General features: G+C 35.4%; 3 protein-coding genes and 1 non-coding gene across 4 annotated transcripts in view; 1 reads left to right on the top strand and 3 right to left on the bottom strand.

The window, feature by feature from the left end:
* Window positions 1-13,019, bottom strand: part of LOC134790564 (mitoguardin) — a 98,547-nt gene extending 85,528 nt beyond the window's left edge. Inside the window, exons 1-3 of the mRNA XM_063761406.1 lie at window positions 12,662-13,019; window positions 12,031-12,187; window positions 11,403-11,540 (exon numbers count right to left, since the gene is read on the bottom strand). Of these exons, the coding sequence (XP_063617476.1) occupies window positions 11,403-11,540; window positions 12,031-12,187; window positions 12,662-12,754 (388 nt within the window). The 5' untranslated portion in view covers window positions 12,755-13,019. The remainder of the gene's footprint in view (window positions 1-11,402; window positions 11,541-12,030; window positions 12,188-12,661) is intronic.
* Window positions 515-586, bottom strand: Trnap-ugg (transfer RNA proline (anticodon UGG)). Its single transcript has one exon. It is a non-coding gene; the product is annotated as a tRNA-Pro (tRNA).
* Window positions 13,020-13,345: 326 nt separating the features above from the next.
* LOC134790561 (F-box only protein 42-like) lies at window positions 13,346-15,597 on the top strand. The gene is made up of 3 exons (XM_063761403.1): window positions 13,346-13,643; window positions 13,754-14,973; window positions 15,053-15,597. The coding sequence occupies exons 1-3, from the start codon at window positions 13,484-13,486 to the stop codon at window positions 15,524-15,526; spliced, it is 1,854 nt and encodes a 617-aa protein (XP_063617473.1). The 5' UTR covers window positions 13,346-13,483; the 3' UTR covers window positions 15,527-15,597.
* A 555-nt stretch (window positions 15,598-16,152) lies between these two features.
* On the bottom strand, window positions 16,153-19,423 carry LOC134790558 (pre-mRNA-splicing factor syf1 homolog). The gene is made up of 2 exons (XM_063761391.1): window positions 19,294-19,423; window positions 16,153-18,718 (listed from the first exon to the last, which is right to left on the bottom strand). The coding sequence occupies exons 1-2, from the start codon at window positions 19,330-19,332 to the stop codon at window positions 16,211-16,213; spliced, it is 2,547 nt and encodes an 848-aa protein (XP_063617461.1). The 5' UTR covers window positions 19,333-19,423; the 3' UTR covers window positions 16,153-16,210.
* Between the last annotated feature and the right edge of the window lie 11 nt (window positions 19,424-19,434).

Here is a 19,434-nt window from a genome sequence, read left to right as displayed (position 1 = left end):
ATTTATACATTTTCGAACATGTGATTATGGATTAAGGCCGATATAGACGGACTGCAACCCGACTGTAATTTGTATGGGAACTGCACGCCGACTGCACGCCAACTGCGACGTCGGCGTGCAGTTCCCATACAAGTTGCAGTCGGGTTGCAGTCTGTCTGTACCTGCCCTTAGGGTGTATCAGTTTCTTGTCACTTGTTGCCACGGCCATGTCTAATGTCTACTTGCTCAATCTTAAAAACCAATACCTAACACAAATAGTTGATCTTCCATTTAGGTACATTGGCAGGAAAAGGTTAATATTAATATGAACAATGATATTGATCATAGAGTTAGAGTTGCATAAGAATTTGACTTAGCTAAAAAGGATAAAATGAATTGCATATATATACATATATTGATTTATATTGGAAAGTTGAGCCTAATTCAGTGCAAAGTTGGATTGTATCTTTTATGTGACGCGTGCGATAAGTATAATATGATTTTTTCAGAACTATAGACATGTTATTCAAAAAGCGGGCTCGTCCGGGATTTGAACCCGGGACCTCTCGCACCCAAAGCGAGAATCATACCCCTAGACCAACGAGCCACACTATCAGCCAGCGAATACTGCCGTCCGGGCAGGCTCGACGCGACGTCATAACGAGCCTTCGGTGAAAGGCTCCGGCTCATAAACCACTTTTTCCACACTCTAGTTTGCTAAATAAATGTAGTAAGCGTGTTTATTACAGTTATAGTTTCGGACTTTTTTCTTCGGACGATCCACATAGAGCAATCTTATCGTCTAGAAAAAGTCATAAGAATAAATACCCTAAGTAGACTGTGTTCGCATGTAGATATGTCTACGCTTGCGTAGGTAACATATGAGTATAGGCGCGAGATTTGTAAACGTAAAATGTACTTCAAAAAAATTATGATCGCTCTTAGGAACAATTTTACTCAAGACGTAAGTTTACACATAGGCACACATGGGTTTTTTGGCATCATTCCGCCTTAGTGAAAATTGTAGCTGTATTTTTATTTCATGCCTCCCTTTTTAGTAAGATATTTCGCGTTCCTGTTGCCATTGGAAAGTCCTGCTGTATAATTATAGACTGCAAACTGGAAGCGCAGCCATTTCAAACTTCTTAAGTGGTATAACTTCATCCCAAAACTAGCTACGAAGGTGCCGTCATATTAGTTACAATGTGTTTGTCCCCCAATGCCGTTTAAATTATAAATTATAACTTGCTGTCTAGTTAATTAGTTTCACATGATTTGGTGTTGACGCTAATTAACTAACGACCCGGGCCCGACGACATATATATGTATAGTCGACACTAAGAAAATCGATATTAAGCGCAGGAATAAATGACCTACACTGACTTCAGTTATAATCATCTCCCACAACGGGTTAAGGTAAGACAATGACGCACTGACATCAGAAAACGTGTAATATTACGATACCTTGAAGTTAAGTCAGTTGCTAATGTGGGAAGCGGCTCTATAAATATGTATTTCCAGTTCTGAGGTCTAGGTCTAATGCTATATTGGTAGCTCTATTGAGTTACGAGCGGGGTCTGATGCTGCACGCATGTGCAACGTCACGTGGGCGTTGTGGGGAGAAATGGGACGAGCGTTATATAACTGGAACTGTAGTGTGTATTACATATTATATTCGTTTTGAAGAGGTTGTCAGTTGAATATTCTAATTTGTATTTGATAAATAACACCTAACCAAATATTTTGACGAATACGTTCAATTCGATATTTATATGAAATTATCGTGAAACAAACTTTAGAAATTTTTACAGCACAAAGACCGTGGCAGGATAAGGGAACATCTTGTGCCTTAGCAGCTTTTTGGAATGATTTTTCTGATGTATGCCACGTAAGGTACGTAGATAGGTAGGTACTATAATTAATGGCAAACTCCATTCTTCGCGTGTAATGTAAACTATACAACATGATATATAAAAGACAACTTATCTTTGTACCTATATGTAACATACACAATATGCCATATACTGACAAGAAACAAATATGTTTTCATCACATAAATAAATGTTCTTACCGGGACAGCCGCTTTGCATTAAGTAGGGATAAGTCCCTCTAAGGTCTAAGGCAGGGACCGTTACCGGTATTCTCACTACAGGTTATTATTGAGGTATAACCGGTGTAATTTGAATTTGGGTATTTATATCACTTAAGCTCCGAATAGAGGTATTCGAATACCGGTATTCAATAGTGTTATCGGTTTAGCCAATTGACAACAAATACCACTATTTGATAATTTACTCCTAAAGCTATTACCGGTAATAAGTAAGTGCCAATACCGGTTGTAGTAGTACCACGATTCGTTCCTTCGCTACTCGTCAAGGACGTTGTCCGGCCCGCTTGTAAAGTTGTAAATACTTAAGATCCGGATCTTAGAATGCCCGTTTTCATGTTGGCTGGTAAAATTAGCTGTTAGGTGATGATTTTGAATGATAAATATTTAATAGCGTTCATTTGATTCATTTAATTGTTTTTTTTTGTTGATTTAATTGTATTTTATTACGTATGTAGTTTATAATCTCAAATATATGAGCGCCGATTAGACGTGCGCGCCGCCGCCATAAGGAGTCCGCGCGCCGCCGCCGCCGCCGGTAGATTAAAATGCGCGCCGAATTTTTTTTATAAGACAGTATTATGCAGCGTTAAAATATGTAATAGGTTATAGTCCGATAAGAAATAGTTGAAATAGGCGCCACTTCCTACGTAACTCTCACATTTTTGACGTAAAATACTAACTTAAACATGGCAATAATTACGTATTTACGGAAATTTTTTGGTCATATAATTTAATTTCTACTATTTTATGTCGCACCAACACCATACTGACTATTTATTATGTGGCAGTACGATTTACATAAAAATTTGTTGTATGTACCATGTACCTATGGGTAAAACACATTTACAAAGTATAATGTCCAGTGTTTTAACCGTTGTCGATTACAGGGCACTTGTGCCAAGTATGCGAAGAGTAAAATTATCACGTTTTCTGGTAGTTTTTATGAATATGAATTAAACAGAGGAATTTTAGGTGTTTCAAAACCTTTTAAAAAGTCATTACTTGTCGTATTGCAACGTAATGAACCAAATAGATAAAAAAATATTACTACGGTTTTTTTTTTCCTGTGCGTTCATCAAGACATCAAGAGACAGACCCGATTTCATTTGAGAAATTTCTTACGAAAATATTGATAAAATTGCATGCATTGTTGTATACCATTGCTCAGATGTTGCTGCATCCTACGATACCCCGCTAAGTTTGATTTAATGTTAATAAAATGACGCCAATGACTGGTAAAATTTTACCACCTACGAGCTATAAAGCTTTTGGAAAAATATAAAAATAATAGGTTTTACTTTAGTTCATAACATAAGTTGACATTATCAGTAAGTGTATTTGTAATTAAAAATGCAATTATTCTATATTTATTAAAAAAAATATCAATTTTACAAAAAAAACCTTATGCATATAAAGTACTGTATACTAACTAGGCAACGTCCAAAATACTAGACGTCTTTTCATTATGCGGCGTATCTTTTTATTTACACCGACTGGCAACATCCAACATATTTGACATACCTATGTTTTTTTCGAAACTATTATAAATAGATTTTTTTCATCATTTTTCTACAATAAACAACCACATAATAAGATAATAACACCAAAAAAATGATACTAACACAGTTTTTTGAGATTTTTTCCGTTGTCGATTTAAGGGTTAAGCATGGCTTTTCATTATACGTCTTAATATTGAAAAGTTGAAAAATTCCACGCCGCCGCCGTGGATTTTTTTCTGGCGCACCGCCACCCAATTTTTTTCGACCGGCGCGCACGTCTAGCGCCGCCCAATAGGCATTTAGCCGGCGGCGGTTCGCCGGTCAAAATTGGTTGGCGGTGGCGGCGAATCGGCGGCGTAGCCTTGAAAACTTGGTTTATGCGAAGAGAATTCAAACCTTAATTCATTTAATTTAATTTCATTTAATTTATTGAATTATGGTAGGAAAAAAGTTTTTCATGGCATTAACTGTAGATAAGCAGCATAATGAACATCTCTTTATATTGTGAGGTTACTGTTAATTGAATCTATCACTAATTCACTACACTTTATAAAACAAAGTCCCCCGCCGCGTCTGTCTGTAACTATATGAATGTATGTTCACGATGAACTCAAATCAAAACCTACTCAACTGATTTTCATGCGGATTTCAGCTATCAATAGAAAGATTTTTGAGGAAGCTTTAGTTTAGGTGTACAATTTGTTAAGGTTTTGTGTAATCCGTGCGAAGTCAGTGCGGGTAGCTATAGTCAAATATAATAGTTATTATATGTACGTATCGCCAGGAGAGGTGAATGATTACACACACTGCTCGCACAGACCACCTAGTAATCGCAAAAATAGTATGAATGAATCAATGAGTGAATGTGACTTAAATGTACGATATTAAAAGCCTACATATAAAAACCCCCTCAAGAAACTTTTTTGCAGTTGATATCAACTTGATATTGGTACGAAATACGGAACCCTAAAAAGAATATTAATTTCAAAAATGTCTCAAAAATTGTATTGAACAACTATTTACAACTAATATTGCTCAAAGGTTAACTGGAAGAGATCCCTTAAAGGCATAAGTTCGCCTTTGTACTAATGACGAATGTTATTTTTCCTGTTTTGTTTTGATTTTTGTACAATAAAGTGTTTTACTACTACTACTACTATATTAAAGCAGAAGGAGTTGAAAATAAAGTTCCAGTTAATCCTTGTTTAATATTCGCTGAAAGTTGTTGAGCATTAGACTTTTCTGAGTGAGCACTCTATGTATTTTTTTCTTTATGTGGTTAAATGCACGTAATAATTATTTTTAGATATAATTTTAATTTATATTTTTGTTCGGTAAATAAAACAAAAATATGATATGAAAAGTTTTCTTGATTTCTATTTAAAGTTAATTGTTTTTATATAAAGTACCATCTCTTAAAATATCGGTACCTAATTTGTTAGCACGTTATATAAAAGCAATAAATTCCCGATCAAACTAATCTGCATAGCATTTGCAACGACAACGTGTGTAAATATCATCGTTAATGTCAAAGTTCTATGAAAATATGACGTTTATATTATAATAACACTCCCTCACTTTGTTCTGTTCAAATCGGTGCAAAGTTAGCTTAGACAGACTCTAGTATCTAACAAGGTCACGCCGATGCCACACCGATAGCGCAGAATTTTGGCGGCGGCGGCGGCGCGAAAATTTTGGCGGCGCGGCGCTCATATTTCATATGGAAATGTTTTCTGGGATTAATTATTTTCATTAATTCATTCATTAACCTCGTGCCTTGAAACGGTCGCAACGCTCAATTTTACAGATTTCGAACCACTTGCTACGCTCGTGGTTAAATCATGAAATCTTTCGCTTGTACAGCGATCAATATAAGCATGAGCAAAAAGAATAGATAGTAAGTTACATATGTCTTTGGCATGAGGACTTAACAACAACTTTAACCTCTTGTCGCAAAGTTTTTGGTTACTCTTTGATCAAGTGCAATGAATACCGGTATTAAATACGAAAACCATTACCGGTATACTGAATACCTGTTATTATTGAGGTATTAATGAATACCGGTATTTCATTATGTCAATTAGTGTACAAATAGCGATAAAGACAAAAACGGAATGACAGCAATACCTCTAATGCGAATATAGGTATAACATTTTAACCGGTATTCGTTTGACAGTTTTTATACAGGTATTTAATAAAACCGGTTATACGGTCCCTGGTCTAAGGTTCCCTCTAGGCTAATTGGCCGTTATCTAATCTAATAAGATTAGTTAGAATCTTATTATCTGAGCAATTTGAATTTTTTTCATTTGATTTTAACACAAATTCCTACCTACATTCTCTGAAAGGAAAATTCCTGTTGACAGTACAAATGATCCTGCTATAAATATTTTGTTATGTCAAAGGTTACGTCACCGGCAGTCACAGTCGCGTGGGCGCAAGGTGACTCCCAATCAAGATATATCAACACGACACGTTTATCGCGGTATTTGACACATTCTTACTGTCGTAGTAGGTGTCGTCGTTTAGTAAACTAGGTGCAATTGGGGAATTGGTATCAATATAAAGTAGGTACCTACCCGTGGCCGTCAACCAACCTTCGTTTCGTCAACAAAACTGCTAGTAGTGAGGGAAGGAGTGTCACCCAGTGTATGGGACGTGCAAATTTTGGTATCGGATGAATTCACTTGACACAGATGTAGTATACGTAAAGCTAAACCAATCCAGCCCGGTAGCCATCCGCCACCCCCTGGTGGGTAGGCAGGGGGGCATTCAAAGTTACACGCCGCATATCGGTTTCTATTTACCTACCACCTCGAGTTTGGTATCATTTCCAGATAAATCGTACATGAGGAATCGTAATCGTACAGTTTAATGGAAAAAAAATAACAATATTGACGAACAAATCAAAATCGGTGTGCTATTTTTTTATTCAACTATTACTATTATCAGCCGAAACTAGAAATGCTAGAAAGTTGAAATTTGCACACCAGGTTACATTTATAATGTGTACAAGAGATAAGAAGCGATTTAAAAAAAATCAACCCTTAAGGGGTTTAAAAGGGGATGAAAGTTTGTATGGGGTTCATGTTTTATTTTAAGCTAGGAATTTCAAACTTCGTTAAAAGATATATTATTTAAATTTAAAAAGAAAATAAATACAGCGTTTTTGAAAATTCATCCCCTAAGGTGACGAAATAGGGGTTCAAAATTTGTATGGAGATCAAAATTTTGTTCGAGTGTGGGGCTTGAAACTTTTTATATGTGCATATTATTAGAATACAAGAAAAGTAATTTCAGCGTTATTAAAAATTCATCCTCTAACGCGGTTAAAAAGGAGTTGAAAGCTTGAATCCATTACAAATTACTTTGACTGCCCCCCCCCCCTGCCTACCTGCCAGGGGGTGGCAGATGTCTACCGGGCTCAAATAGCTTAGCTTTATGTATATTACATCTGTGCTAAGTGAATTCATCCGATACCCAAATTTGCACCTTATGACACTACTTCCCTAAGTATAGGTACTTACCTAATGAAAATGATGATGCCTAAATATTATTTAATTGAATGGCCGTTTGTTGTCACATCATGAAATGAAATTGTAAGTAAGAAAAGAGAAAACTGCATTTAAGTAATGAAAATATCGTGTTTTTAATAAAACACTAGGTATATCATGTTCTCATGTTCTAGCTTAATTTTGAATTCGGTCAAAAGGATAAAATTATTAAAATTTGTACCATCTTGTCCAAAACTGTCTGACTTTTTATTAGGTAAGTAGTTTTATAGTGAAGCTTCCGTGTGTGTAGTATGGTGTAGTGTAGATAGATTGTCACCATCTGTTCAGATGAAAACAACATAAGTAAAGTAGCTAGTCAAGTAGATTAATGTATCGAGTTTTAAGATGTGGGAAGGAACGAATAAGCGACATACGTACTACGCTTTACGTAACTCCGTAAAAATAATATTAAGTATATATTTTACACTGATGGACAAAGACCATTTAAAAAGGCAGCGTTTATGCTAAATTATTTTCATGGAGGTATGATGTAGGTGAGCCAAAGCCGGTGGGCGTCCATCGGAAGCTTCACTCCAGATATTAGGCGTAATAGTATTTTTGAAAATTTGAATAATTATCATATTTGCGGGACCGACGCAATAGTCCAGCGGAAAACTGCAATAGCACCAATTCAAGTCCGAGAGGACAATCTGACGCAACACTTCCTTGGGCAAATTGAGACATTATTCAATAAAGCTTAAAGTGCAATTTTCTCTAGCTATCAATGCCGACACAGGTATAGTTGTTTTTTTTTTAATCTGACCGTTTAGGACTATGAGAGCTCTCTTAGTTCTAAACGGTCAGCTTAATAAAATTCAACTATAGAAGGTAAGTACAAGGTAGGTATGATTTTCTAAGGTGACCCAAACACATCTTAAGCTCTCTAGGATCTGTATTTGTAATAGCAAAAAAAAAAAGTTGTGCGGGAGAAGAAATCAATATAATTTGGACACAACCTTATCAAAGGATGGATTTCATTTACCTTTAGAAATATTTTAAGCGAACAGTTTTACAGAAAAGCCTTCCACAGGGATGATAATATACCGTTGGGTGGCTCCTAAATTGTCAACATTTTCAGGTAATACTATTTACGTAGGTATTTATTTTATATTACCTGTGCAATTCATATTTCTCAAAATGCACATACCGTACAAATGATCCTGCTATAAATATTTTGTTATGTCAAAGGTTACGTCACCGGCAGTCACAGTCGCGTGGGCGCAAGGTGACTCCCAATCAAGATATATCAACACGACACGTTTATCGCGGTATTTGACACATTCTTACTGTCGTAGTAGGTGTCGTCGTTTAGTAAACTAGGTGCAATTGGGGAATTGGTATCAATATAAAGTAGGTACCTACCCGTGGCCGTCAACCAACCTTCGTTTCGTCAACAAAACTGCTAGTAGTGAGGGAAGGAGTGTCACCCAGTGTATGGGACGTGCAAATTTTGGTATCGGATGAATTCACTTGACACAGATGTAGTATACGTAAAGCTAAACCAATCCAGCCCGGTAGCCATCCGCCACCCCCTGGTGGGTAGGCAGGGGGGCATTCAAAGTTACACGCCGCATATCGGTTTCTATTTACCTACCACCTCGAGTTTGGTATCATTTCCAGATAAATCGTACATGAGGAATCGTAATCGTACAGTTTAATGGAAAAAAATAACAATATTGACGAACAAATCAAAATCGGTGTGCTATTTTTTTATTCAACTATTACTATTATCAGCCGAAACTAGAAATGCTAGAAAGTTGAAATTTGCACACCAGGTTACATTTATAATGTGTACAAGAGATAAGAAGCGATTTAAAAAAAATCAACCCTTAAGGGGTTTAAAAGGGGATGAAAGTTTGTATGGGGTTCATGTTTTATTTTAAGCTAGGAATTTCAAACTTCGTTAAAAGATATATTATTTAAATTTAAAAAGAAAATAAATACAGCGTTTTTGAAAATTCATCCCCTAAGGTGACGAAATAGGGGTTCAAAATTTGTATGGAGATCAAAATTTTGTTCGAGTGTGGGGCTTGAAACTTTTTATATGTGCATATTATTAGAATACAAGAAAAGTAATTTCAGCGTTATTAAAAATTCATCCTCTAACGCGGTTAAAAAGGAGTTGAAAGCTTGAATCCATTACAAATTACTTTGACTGCCCCCCCCCCCTGCCTACCTGCCAGGGGGTGGCAGATGTCTACCGGGCTCAAATAGCTTAGCTTTATGTATATTACATCTGTGCTAAGTGAATTCATCCGATACCCAAATTTGCACCTTATGACACTACTTCCCTAAGTATAGGTACTTACCTAATGAAAATGATGATGCCTAAATATTATTTAATTGAATGGCCGTTTGTTGTCACATCATGAAATGAAATTGTAAGTAAGAAAAGAGAAAACTGCATTTAAGTAATGAAAATATCGTGTTTTTAATAAAACACTAGGTATATCATGTTCTCATGTTCTAGCTTAATTTTGAATTCGGTCAAAAGGATAAAATTATTAAAATTTGTACCATCTTGTCCAAAACTGTCTGACTTTTTATTAGGTAAGTAGTTTTATAGTGAAGCTTCCGTGTGTGTAGTATGGTGTAGTGTAGATAGATTGTCACCATCTGTTCAGATGAAAACAACATAAGTAAAGTAGCTAGTCAAGTAGATTAATGTATCGAGTTTTAAGATGTGGGAAGGAACGAATAAGCGACATACGTACTACGCTTTACGTAACTCCGTAAAAATAATATTAAGTATATATTTTACACTGATGGACAAAGACCATTTAAAAAGGCAGCGTTTATGCTAAATTATTTTCATGGAGGTATGATGTAGGTGAGCCAAAGCCGGTGGGCGTCCATCGGAAGCTTCACTCCAGATATTAGGCGTAATAGTATTTTTGAAAATTTGAATAATTATCATATTTGCGGGACCGACGCAATAGTCCAGCGGAAAACTGCAATAGCACCAATTCAAGTCCGAGAGGACAATCTGACGCAACACTTCCTTGGGCAAATTGAGACATTATTCAATAAAGCTTAAAGTGCAATTTTCTCTAGCTATCAATGCCGACACAGGTATAGTTGTTTTTTTTTAATCTGACCGTTTAGGACTATGAGAGCTCTCTTAGTTCTAAACGGTCAGCTTAATAAAATTCAACTATAGAAGGTAAGTACAAGGTAGGTATGATTTTCTAAGGTGACCCAAACACATCTTAAGCTCTCTAGGATCTGTATTTGTAATAGCAAAAAAAAAAAGTTGTGCGGGAGAAGAAATCAATATAATTTGGACACAACCTTATCAAAGGATGGATTTCATTTACCTTTAGAAATATTTTAAGCGAACAGTTTTACAGAAAAGCCTTCCACAGGGATGATAATATACCGTTGGGTGGCTCCTAAATTGTCAACATTTTCAGGTAATACTATTTACGTAGGTATTTATTTTATATTACCTGTGCAATTCATATTTCTCAAAATGCACATACCGTAAGTACTTTAGACAAAAGTAATTGAATAATATTTACTTATTTCAGATTATTAATCTTTAGTTTATTCATCCTACTTATCATAATATTCATAAGTCACAATGCCCACAATTTTTCAAACTTGTACAAATAATGAAATAAGCGCCATCTGTTCAATTATTAAAATACTAATAAATGACATTGCGCTCCAATTCTGAACTACGTTTGGCTACTCAACAAGAGATGGCGCTGTAATTTATTTAATATAACCCCACTCTAAAAGTTTTTTACTTTTTTGCACTGAATTCAAACAAACGATAATGTAGGTACATGATAGCGCTTTTTATAATGAGGCAAAGATAAAACATTCAGCTCTCTTACACTGTCCCATTGGTAGAGCTGATGTTTTGTCTTTCCTTTGCCATGTCATGGATGTGATAAATGCAACCATAACATTCCTTCTGGAAAACCAAATCTAAACTAAGCACACCTTTCAGTTATCAGAAAATTCTGCAGTGGATACTAATTTTCACACCTATGTACAAATTCTGAATAACTTCTATTACATAGTACTTGTATCATAATAGGTAAGTAATTCAAGAAAATGTGTATACACTGTACTGCAAGCAAAAAATTCTGAATACTGAATACATTTACTGATACTCTAATTTAGCTACTCATTAAGAGATGGCGTTAAAACTGACAATTTATTCAACTATAAGTAGTGTATTCCAAGGTTAGCACATTTGTAATTTCCAATTATTCTTCTAAAATTAGTTACAAAATACAAATGACTTACCCATAACACCAAGCTGCTGTGGCGAAAGTGGGGCAGCATCTCCTCCTCCTGATCCAATAGAACCTGAAGCTAGTGACAGCCGCTCGCTAAAACCCAGTGGACTGCTACGGCCTCCACTACTTGCAACTGATCCCATTCCTACACATAACAGACATCAAATATGTATTTTAAAATTATATTTGAATGTAACCATCCAGTTAAATGAGAAATAGTGCTTGGACCACACTGTTTTAATGCCAACTGTTACATCAAGTAGCTTATAAGGATGCATTCTTACTGCTAAGTTTGTGTAAAGTTAGCTTGGTGAGAGTTTAACTTTTTCAGTAAACAAGTTATCTAAATATTTAGAGACTGTATACATCTCTAATAAAGTATCTAATATTTAATTAATTCCATATTTGTAATTGCATTTTGTAATTTTTGGTTCTTTTTATTGCTTGTAAAAATTTGACATGTAAAAGTGCCTTTGTGGCCTATTTGCTGAATAAACGTTTGATGTTTGATTTCAGATGATAATAAAGTAAAAGGGGGTATGAATATTCACCAATATGCAATACAAATAAGTAAGACGGAGTGTTTGAATATTTAATGTAATTTTTATAGCAAATTTTTAATAGACAGTAGTTACCTCCGCTGGGACTCCTCATCCTAGAGATTCTCTTGTTTATTGCCCTTTGTATCCGAGGGTTCAGTATGGGCTTTGCTCTCCTCCTTGCTAAGTATCGGGACAATATCCCAACTACTACAGCACTTGTGCCCACTACTCCTAGGCTCCATAATACAACCTGAAATAAATCATAATCTCATATAACAATGCTACTAAAGTTATTTGATATTTTTGTCATCCCCACTATTTTATTTAGTCTTATTTTAAATAAGTAGTAATGGTAAAAATATTTCAATTAATAAGTTAAATAATATCTATTTTTACAAATCAAAGGTTCTTAACCATTTTAAAAAACGTTGCTTGTAAATAATTGATGTGGATAAATGAAACAGGAGATTCAATTTTCTTCGACGCAATGTAGAATTTAGCCTTTAACCACTAATATACTAGAAAAGTTCAACTCCATTGATTAAGGGCAACCAAAATAATACTGGCAATAGTTTTTAATGAGTGTCCCTAAACATAACTCAGACACCAGTAATTTTTAAGGATTTAGTTGAAAAACCAGTTTAATGATCTTGACCTACATAATGTTTATCAACAATGATAGCAAACTCAATGGAACATCATCTATAGAATCAGTGCAACAAACCTTTTGAGATGTAGTTAACTGCAACTCACTAAACGATAATGCCTTTTGGCAATGCTTCAGCTTATCAAGCAACGCACTAGCTTGAAGTTGCATTGCTTATTTTCAATAATATCCAATTTTAGGTCTAATAATTGCGGCCAAACTGTGGTCGTAATAGGTTATCTGTCAACTACTGTCACACCCAAAACAGTTTATTTACTTTAAGCACTATGTATTACAATGTTATTACACTATTCGTGAATATAACCATGTGACATATTATCATTTATTAATTATTTGATTAACACATTATAAATAACTCATGTGCTACAAGATACTTGAAATTCCCGGTTTAAAGAAGCTAAAGTGTGTACAGATAATACATTTACATACTATACGCAGCATATACGCAGTAATGCGCATACCCGTATATTTTTTAATGACTTTGATGTAGGCGTTTTTAATTGCAACTGAAACAACGTATCTGTTCAGAACATTTAGCATATTTATTATTTGTGTAACTGAAATTAAAACCTAAAATATATTTAAAAACGTGTGATACAAATTTCACTCATAATATAATAATATAAATAAATTCTTCTCATGTATCGAATTGTGAATTATAGTTTGATTTCTAGTGATAGGTATTTAAATTCTGAAGTTCTGAACGCTACGTTTATTACGTCCATATCAAATGTCAAACCTGACAATGTTGTCGTTTTCTGTATCAAATTCCATTTCCTCTAGTACTTTTATGAGGAAAACAAAGACTAAATGATACGAAAACAATAGAAATATTATTACAAATCACAATTGAGTGAAGTAAAAATAAATAAAAAAATTATGGATGTTATTCATCAATCTTTACGACACCAAACATTGAGGAGTACAATTGAAGACCTCCCAGACGAAGTGTTAGAATTTATTTTAGGTCTCTTGCCACCTTACAAAGATCTAAAGAATTGTAAAACTGTTTGTAAAAGATGGTACAACTGTGCAGAGAGTAAGTTATTTCATTAAAGATAATTTATCTAGCAGGAATAACGTACTGAAGTTTTGATCATAGGTATTAGTATGAAACATTGTTCATGTTAAGATGCTGTTTTCTTACAGATGTCTTGCGTAAAACGTCGATGAAGCTGGTTAAAGCTGTAGGAGAATTTAACATATTATGGAAGAAAATAGCACCCACAGATCTGTTACCAACCATAACACGAAGATTCTCCCATGCTGCTTGTATACTTGATAATAACATGTACATATTTGGAGGCTGCACCACCAACGCCACTTCATTTAATGATTTATGGAGGTTCGACTTGTCCAAGAGGCAGTGGGTGAGGCCACTTGCTACTGGAACATATCCAGTGCCAAAAGCATACACATCTATGGTCAGCTATAAAGATTTCCTCATTGTGTTTGGTGGGTGGACATATCCTTCACTCTCACAGTACTATCAAAATGTTACCATGTTTAATGATATTCATTTTTACTGTGTCAGCACTAATAAGTGGATTTTGATTAACGCCACCAACAGTCCGCCTCCAATGGCAGGACATTCTGCCTGCATTCGGGATAATGAAATGGTTGTCTTTGGAGGGCTTGTAATGTCACCAGCACAAAATTATCAAATTCAATGCTCAAATGATGTGTGGGTGCTAGACCTTACCACTCTAAACTGGAAAAAACAAGCAACAACCAAGCCTAGGCCTTCTCCCAGGTATGCCCAATCACTTGTGCCTCTGGACTCAGATAAAGTGATGTTGTTAGGAGGGGTGCAGACCTTACACAATCGGTTTGTGTACAGTGATTGCTGGATATTAACCATGAAGGGCCCAACATGGACATGGAAGGAGCTGGCTGTGAAAAATAAAGAATGGGCCGCAGCCAACATATGGTGTAATCCTGCATGTAGGGTTGGAGATAAGATAGTCAGTTTAAGCAGGACACGGTATGGTTGGAACTGTGCCAAGCCATTAGTGACATCAGCTGTAAGGCTCTCGGCTCTTAGCAGACCTGAAGGTGCTCCAGTGTCAGTGAGAGTGGAACAAAGTTTACAAAGGCCATTGGACAGAGACCAAAATATAAATGGAAGGAGAGGGGTCTTACCAAGACAGGCTTTGAATGCTGCCAGACAACAGCTGAATCAAAGTAATGAGCCAGTTGCAGGTCCTAGTCATGAACAAGGAAGAATTCCTATATTTAATGCTAGTGATGAAAATGCTAGTTCAAACGCTAATAATGCTGCTGCTGGTCCAAGTTCAGACACAAAACCGTCAGGCAGTGCCTTAGACTTAGGTAGGAAAGAATCTATTTTGAGAAGAAACAAAAACAAGGTAAGATATCTATTAAGTAACTAAAAAAATATAAAATTGTTAAGTTAAATATTTAACATAGTTAATTTTTCTATTTCAGAATAAAGGTATGAAGATAGTTCGACAACTGCAAGAAGCTAACAAATACAGGATGGCAGCATTTGCTTGTGACAACAGCTTAAACAGTGCACCCCCAGAAAATGATCTAATCAATCAAAGACAAATTGCCCATCTTGAAAACAGAAGGGAAGAACCCCCGGCTGTAGCCGAAAATCCCCAGAGGCAACCTGCTGTGAAGAAGATTAAACGAAACACATTGACAATGCATGTTCTTGACATATCCACTGTGTTAAATGGCAACTCATTTAATTATGTTTCCTGGTTGTGTCCGCGACTAGGGGAAACCACTGGAGCCCCAGAAGAACTTGTCATGTATTCACTTGTTAAAGGAAATGGTGAACTTATTATGTTTGGAGGTGTACACAATGACATCAGTATTCTGAATTATTCTCAACACCAAAGCATGTATTCAAATTCATTGCATTTTATCACACCACCAAGAGATATAATTTGAAAGATTATGTTTTTCATACTTTATGTTATGTACTGAACAATCTCATTAATACAGGAAGTGTACTATTAACATTAGTGCATTTTATTTTGTCTAATTGATTCTGACATAAATCACTAAGTTATAACAGTGACCCATTTTCATTGTCTCTAGGGACAATGAAAATGGGTCACTATTATGGAAGTTTACATACATAGTGATCCATTTTCTGTGCTATAGAGAGATAGGTTCGACGTCTAGCGACGTACAGATTGATTGTCACTGTGACAAGGTACAAAATGGTACTGAAATTAAATTCTTTGTACATACTTTTACACCACCAATGCAGTCAATTGATTCATAACTAACGTAGTCACATCATAGTATGTGAAGTTTTACTCCTAGATTTAGGTGTTCAATAAAATATTTAAGAATTCAATAGGTACTGTGATTACAATGAAACGCACTTTAATTATTATGGGTAATTTGACTCGATCATTAATCTACAAACTTGTAAAAATTAAAATGGCTTAGCCTTGCATACACAACTTAGGTACTTCATATTTTTTTTAAGTTTATTCCACTATATTCAGTAGATAATATAATGATAACTAGTGCAATTACTAGATGTTGTAAATGAAAGCTCGATATGTAGGAATTTATAATTAAATGATTGATTTATTATTATGAACAAGAATCGAAAATTTCTTAATCACTATCTTTACTAGTACTAGGTACTAGCCCTCCAAATACTGCAGCTGGTATTTCTTTCTTCTGAACTGGAGCCGATACAGTATCATCATCTTCATCATTACTATTTCCAGAATCCTCATCAATGTCAATTTCGTCAGGATTGACCACCTTATCTGCACTCTCCTTGAGACCTTGTGTTTCACCCCGCACAAACATAATATTTCCTTTGTTTGCAACAGCCATTTCAGCTGCCTTGGCTTCTAACATTCTCATGCCATCCTTCATTCCTGGTGCCAAATCGGAAATTGTGCCCGCTGCCTGTGCGGCAGAACTTAACATCTGAGCAGACATCATATTCACTTGAGTATTGTATGTGGCCTGTACACTTCTCTTTATTCTAAGCATTTCACGCATTGTATCCTCATTACCGTGGCGGACTTCAAATTCTTTCCATGTATTCCAAAAGTCGGCAGTTATTCTAGGATCACACATTTGGCTGCAATGTGCGTATATAGCTCGAGCTCTATCAATTTCGCCAAGTCGAGTTTCCATTTCAGAGAAACAAATACACATTTCTCTCGCTTTTTCTTCTGGTAAAGTTTCAATCGCCTTTTCATATATTTGACGTGTTTTAGGGACGCCATAAATTTCGGCAGCTTTCTTAATGTATATATTGAACATCTCAAACATTTGCTCTGGTAAAACTGCAGTGGTTGCGCGCTCGTAAACTGACATGGCATGTCGAGCCAGGCCATGTTCTTCCTCTAATTTTGCATACAACAGGAAAATAGACTTTGCAAACTCTGCAGGACAGTGTTCCAGACATTGTTCAAACAAATCTCTTGCTCTCTCAAGTTTAGAGCCACCATATCTTTTCAAAAACTTTGTCAAATATGTATTCCAAATATCATATACATTGGGCCATTTGAAAAGTGCAATGCCCTTTTCATAAGCTCTGAATGCCTCCTCAAAATAATTATGCTCCTCTAAGAAGAGACCATAATTTATTATTATCTGTGGAGTAGCAATTTTCAAGTCAATAATGTGGTCATAAACAGCTTTGCAGGACTTGTAACTACCAAAACTTTCTTCAAGATCTGCATACATAGACCAAACTTTCAATGACTTGTATAAACGCATCTGGACTGTCTCTGTATCATCATGATAAGCAACTTTCCTGCTGGGCAGCACAGTTGCTTTTTGCATTAGTTTAAGTGCTTCTTCATAATTTTCATGTCTGATTTCCATTTCAGCCCATTCACACCAAACTGATGCCAAGTCATCCACTTTTGCATAGCTCACTTGTGTTGCTTTCTCAAAAATTAATCTTGCATCTTCAATTTGGTCATTTTCTTCATAAAACTTAGCAAAACCAACCCATAGAGTGTACAGTTTTCCAACTGCAAGTTTTGGGTCTACTGTCTGCACAGCTTCAGTGTAAGTGTCAATAATTTCATGTGGTTTTCCTTCATAAAGTTTGACTCTTTTATGCCATTCAGCCACATTATGCGGATTTTGTCTTAAAAGAACTGAATTGAGGAGCAGTAATCTTCTTTCCATCAAGTATTCAAATCTGGCAAGTCTCAATTCTAAATCTATATCATCATCTTCAGATGGGTTTGGTTTTTTTGCAACATCTTCCATTTTTTTGCTTAAACTTAGTTCTTCAAATTGAGCATATGCATCAAAAACTTGAGTGAAGTCTCTAACAGTAGTCACAGTTTGAATAGCTTCTTCATAGATATCTCTGGCTCTTTCAAATAAGCCACTTCTTACATAATAATCAGCAAGAGAGTTCCACAAATGTCCCAGCTGATCTGTATAGCGCCTCAGACCTCCTCTAATAATAGCATCCACATTTAGTGAATGAATTTTGTCTGGATTTTTAGAAATTAATTCACACAACTCATTCCATACTTGGTGGTTTGATTTGCCATGTTTAGACTGGAAATTCTCATTGTTCACTATTTGTGCCAGTTTGACTGCAGCTTCATCCAGTTTATTAATTGAAATTAGGTAGTCAATATACTCTTCTGTATCTTCAGGGCTTAACTTCAAATAACGTCTAAACACTCTTACAGCTGTTTCGGGAATGTTGTGTTTTTTTAGGAAACTCAAGTAAAGAGGCCATATCCTGTGATGCTGGGTAATTGGCAATGCCCGCAAAGCACTGTCAAATGCTTTTCTTGTGACTGTTATCCTGCATTGATCAGTCAAAAAAGTACAGTAATCCATCCAAATCCTTGGCATTTTGTGCATGAAGACCAATGATCTTTCAAAGCAATTGTTCACATGATCATAGCAAGGGTCTGTTATACAGCGGCCTCTTATTTGTGCCCTTCTGAGTTTTAGGTAATTGTACCACAGTTTGAAGGACCCAGGCAGCTCCTTCAGAGCTCTTTCATAAATCATATTAATCTCATGTTTGGGTGCACCTTTTTTATGTTCTATATATCTAAGCCAATGTTTCACTGAAAATGGGTTCCTTAATATTTCCTCTTCATATGGTAAGTCTTCATCACTCTGAAAGAAAGTCAAATTCTAATATTAATATTATTAAATCATAATATAATTAAAGATTCAATTATTAAATCATAATATAATTAAAGATTAATGGTAGTTTCCAAATATTAAAGTCGCAATGATAAGTTAAGGTCGCCATCATCATCATCATTAACAGCCTCCTAGCCTAGTTGGTACTGACCCTGCTTATGTGTATTTATCATGAATCCTGATGATCCTGATGTTCCTGAGTTATGGGTGTTATATATGTATCTTACTTAGTATATATTTATCTATATAAGTGAGCATTTCGTCACCTTGTACAATACAAGCTTTGCTTATAATAGTTTGGGGCTAGGCTAGGTTGATATGTGTAACATTGTACCCAAGTATTTATTTATTACGCTGATAATAAGAATATAGTTTATAGAATTACTCCGACAAGTAGCTAGATCTATCTAGATTCTAGAGTAGACTTTTGGTACTAATAGCCAATATAGCCACGGATCAACTCCAATAACCTAGCGTTATACAAAACTAGGTTACAACGAACAAAATATCGTATAAAAAAATAATATATCATAGCGGATACTTACAAAAAATATTTCGATCTCTTTACCATCAAGTAAAGGCATTTTCCTAGATTGTGGTCACAAATTAATCAGAAATATGTAAGTTTTACAAGCCGACAAATAACGCTATTCTCTATTCTGTACAGAATGTCAATATGACAATGA

This window comes from Cydia splendana, chromosome 5, assembly GCF_910591565.1.
Source record: "Cydia splendana chromosome 5, ilCydSple1.2, whole genome shotgun sequence".
Classification (NCBI taxonomy): domain Eukaryota; kingdom Metazoa; phylum Arthropoda; class Insecta; order Lepidoptera; family Tortricidae; genus Cydia; species Cydia splendana.
This window is presented reverse-complemented; position numbering and strand designations above follow the sequence as displayed.

Bases quoted from the DNA above. Each gene is read 5' to 3' on its own strand.
- LOC134790558 (XM_063761391.1), bottom strand. From the start codon at position 19,332: ATGCCTTTACTTGATGGTAAAGAGATCGAAATATTTTTT. The intron at 18,719-19,293 runs GTAAGTATCCGC...ACTTTCTTTCAG, and splicing joins AAGAGATCGAAATATTTTTT to AGTGATGAAGACTTACCATA.
- LOC134790561 (XM_063761403.1), top strand. From the start codon at position 13,484: ATGGATGTTATTCATCAATCTTTACGACACCAAACATTGAGGAGTACA. The intron at 13,644-13,753 runs GTAAGTTATTTC...GTTTTCTTACAG, and splicing joins ATGGTACAACTGTGCAGAGA to ATGTCTTGCGTAAAACGTCG. The intron at 14,974-15,052 runs GTAAGATATCTA...TTTCTATTTCAG, and splicing joins TGAGAAGAAACAAAAACAAG to AATAAAGGTATGAAGATAGT.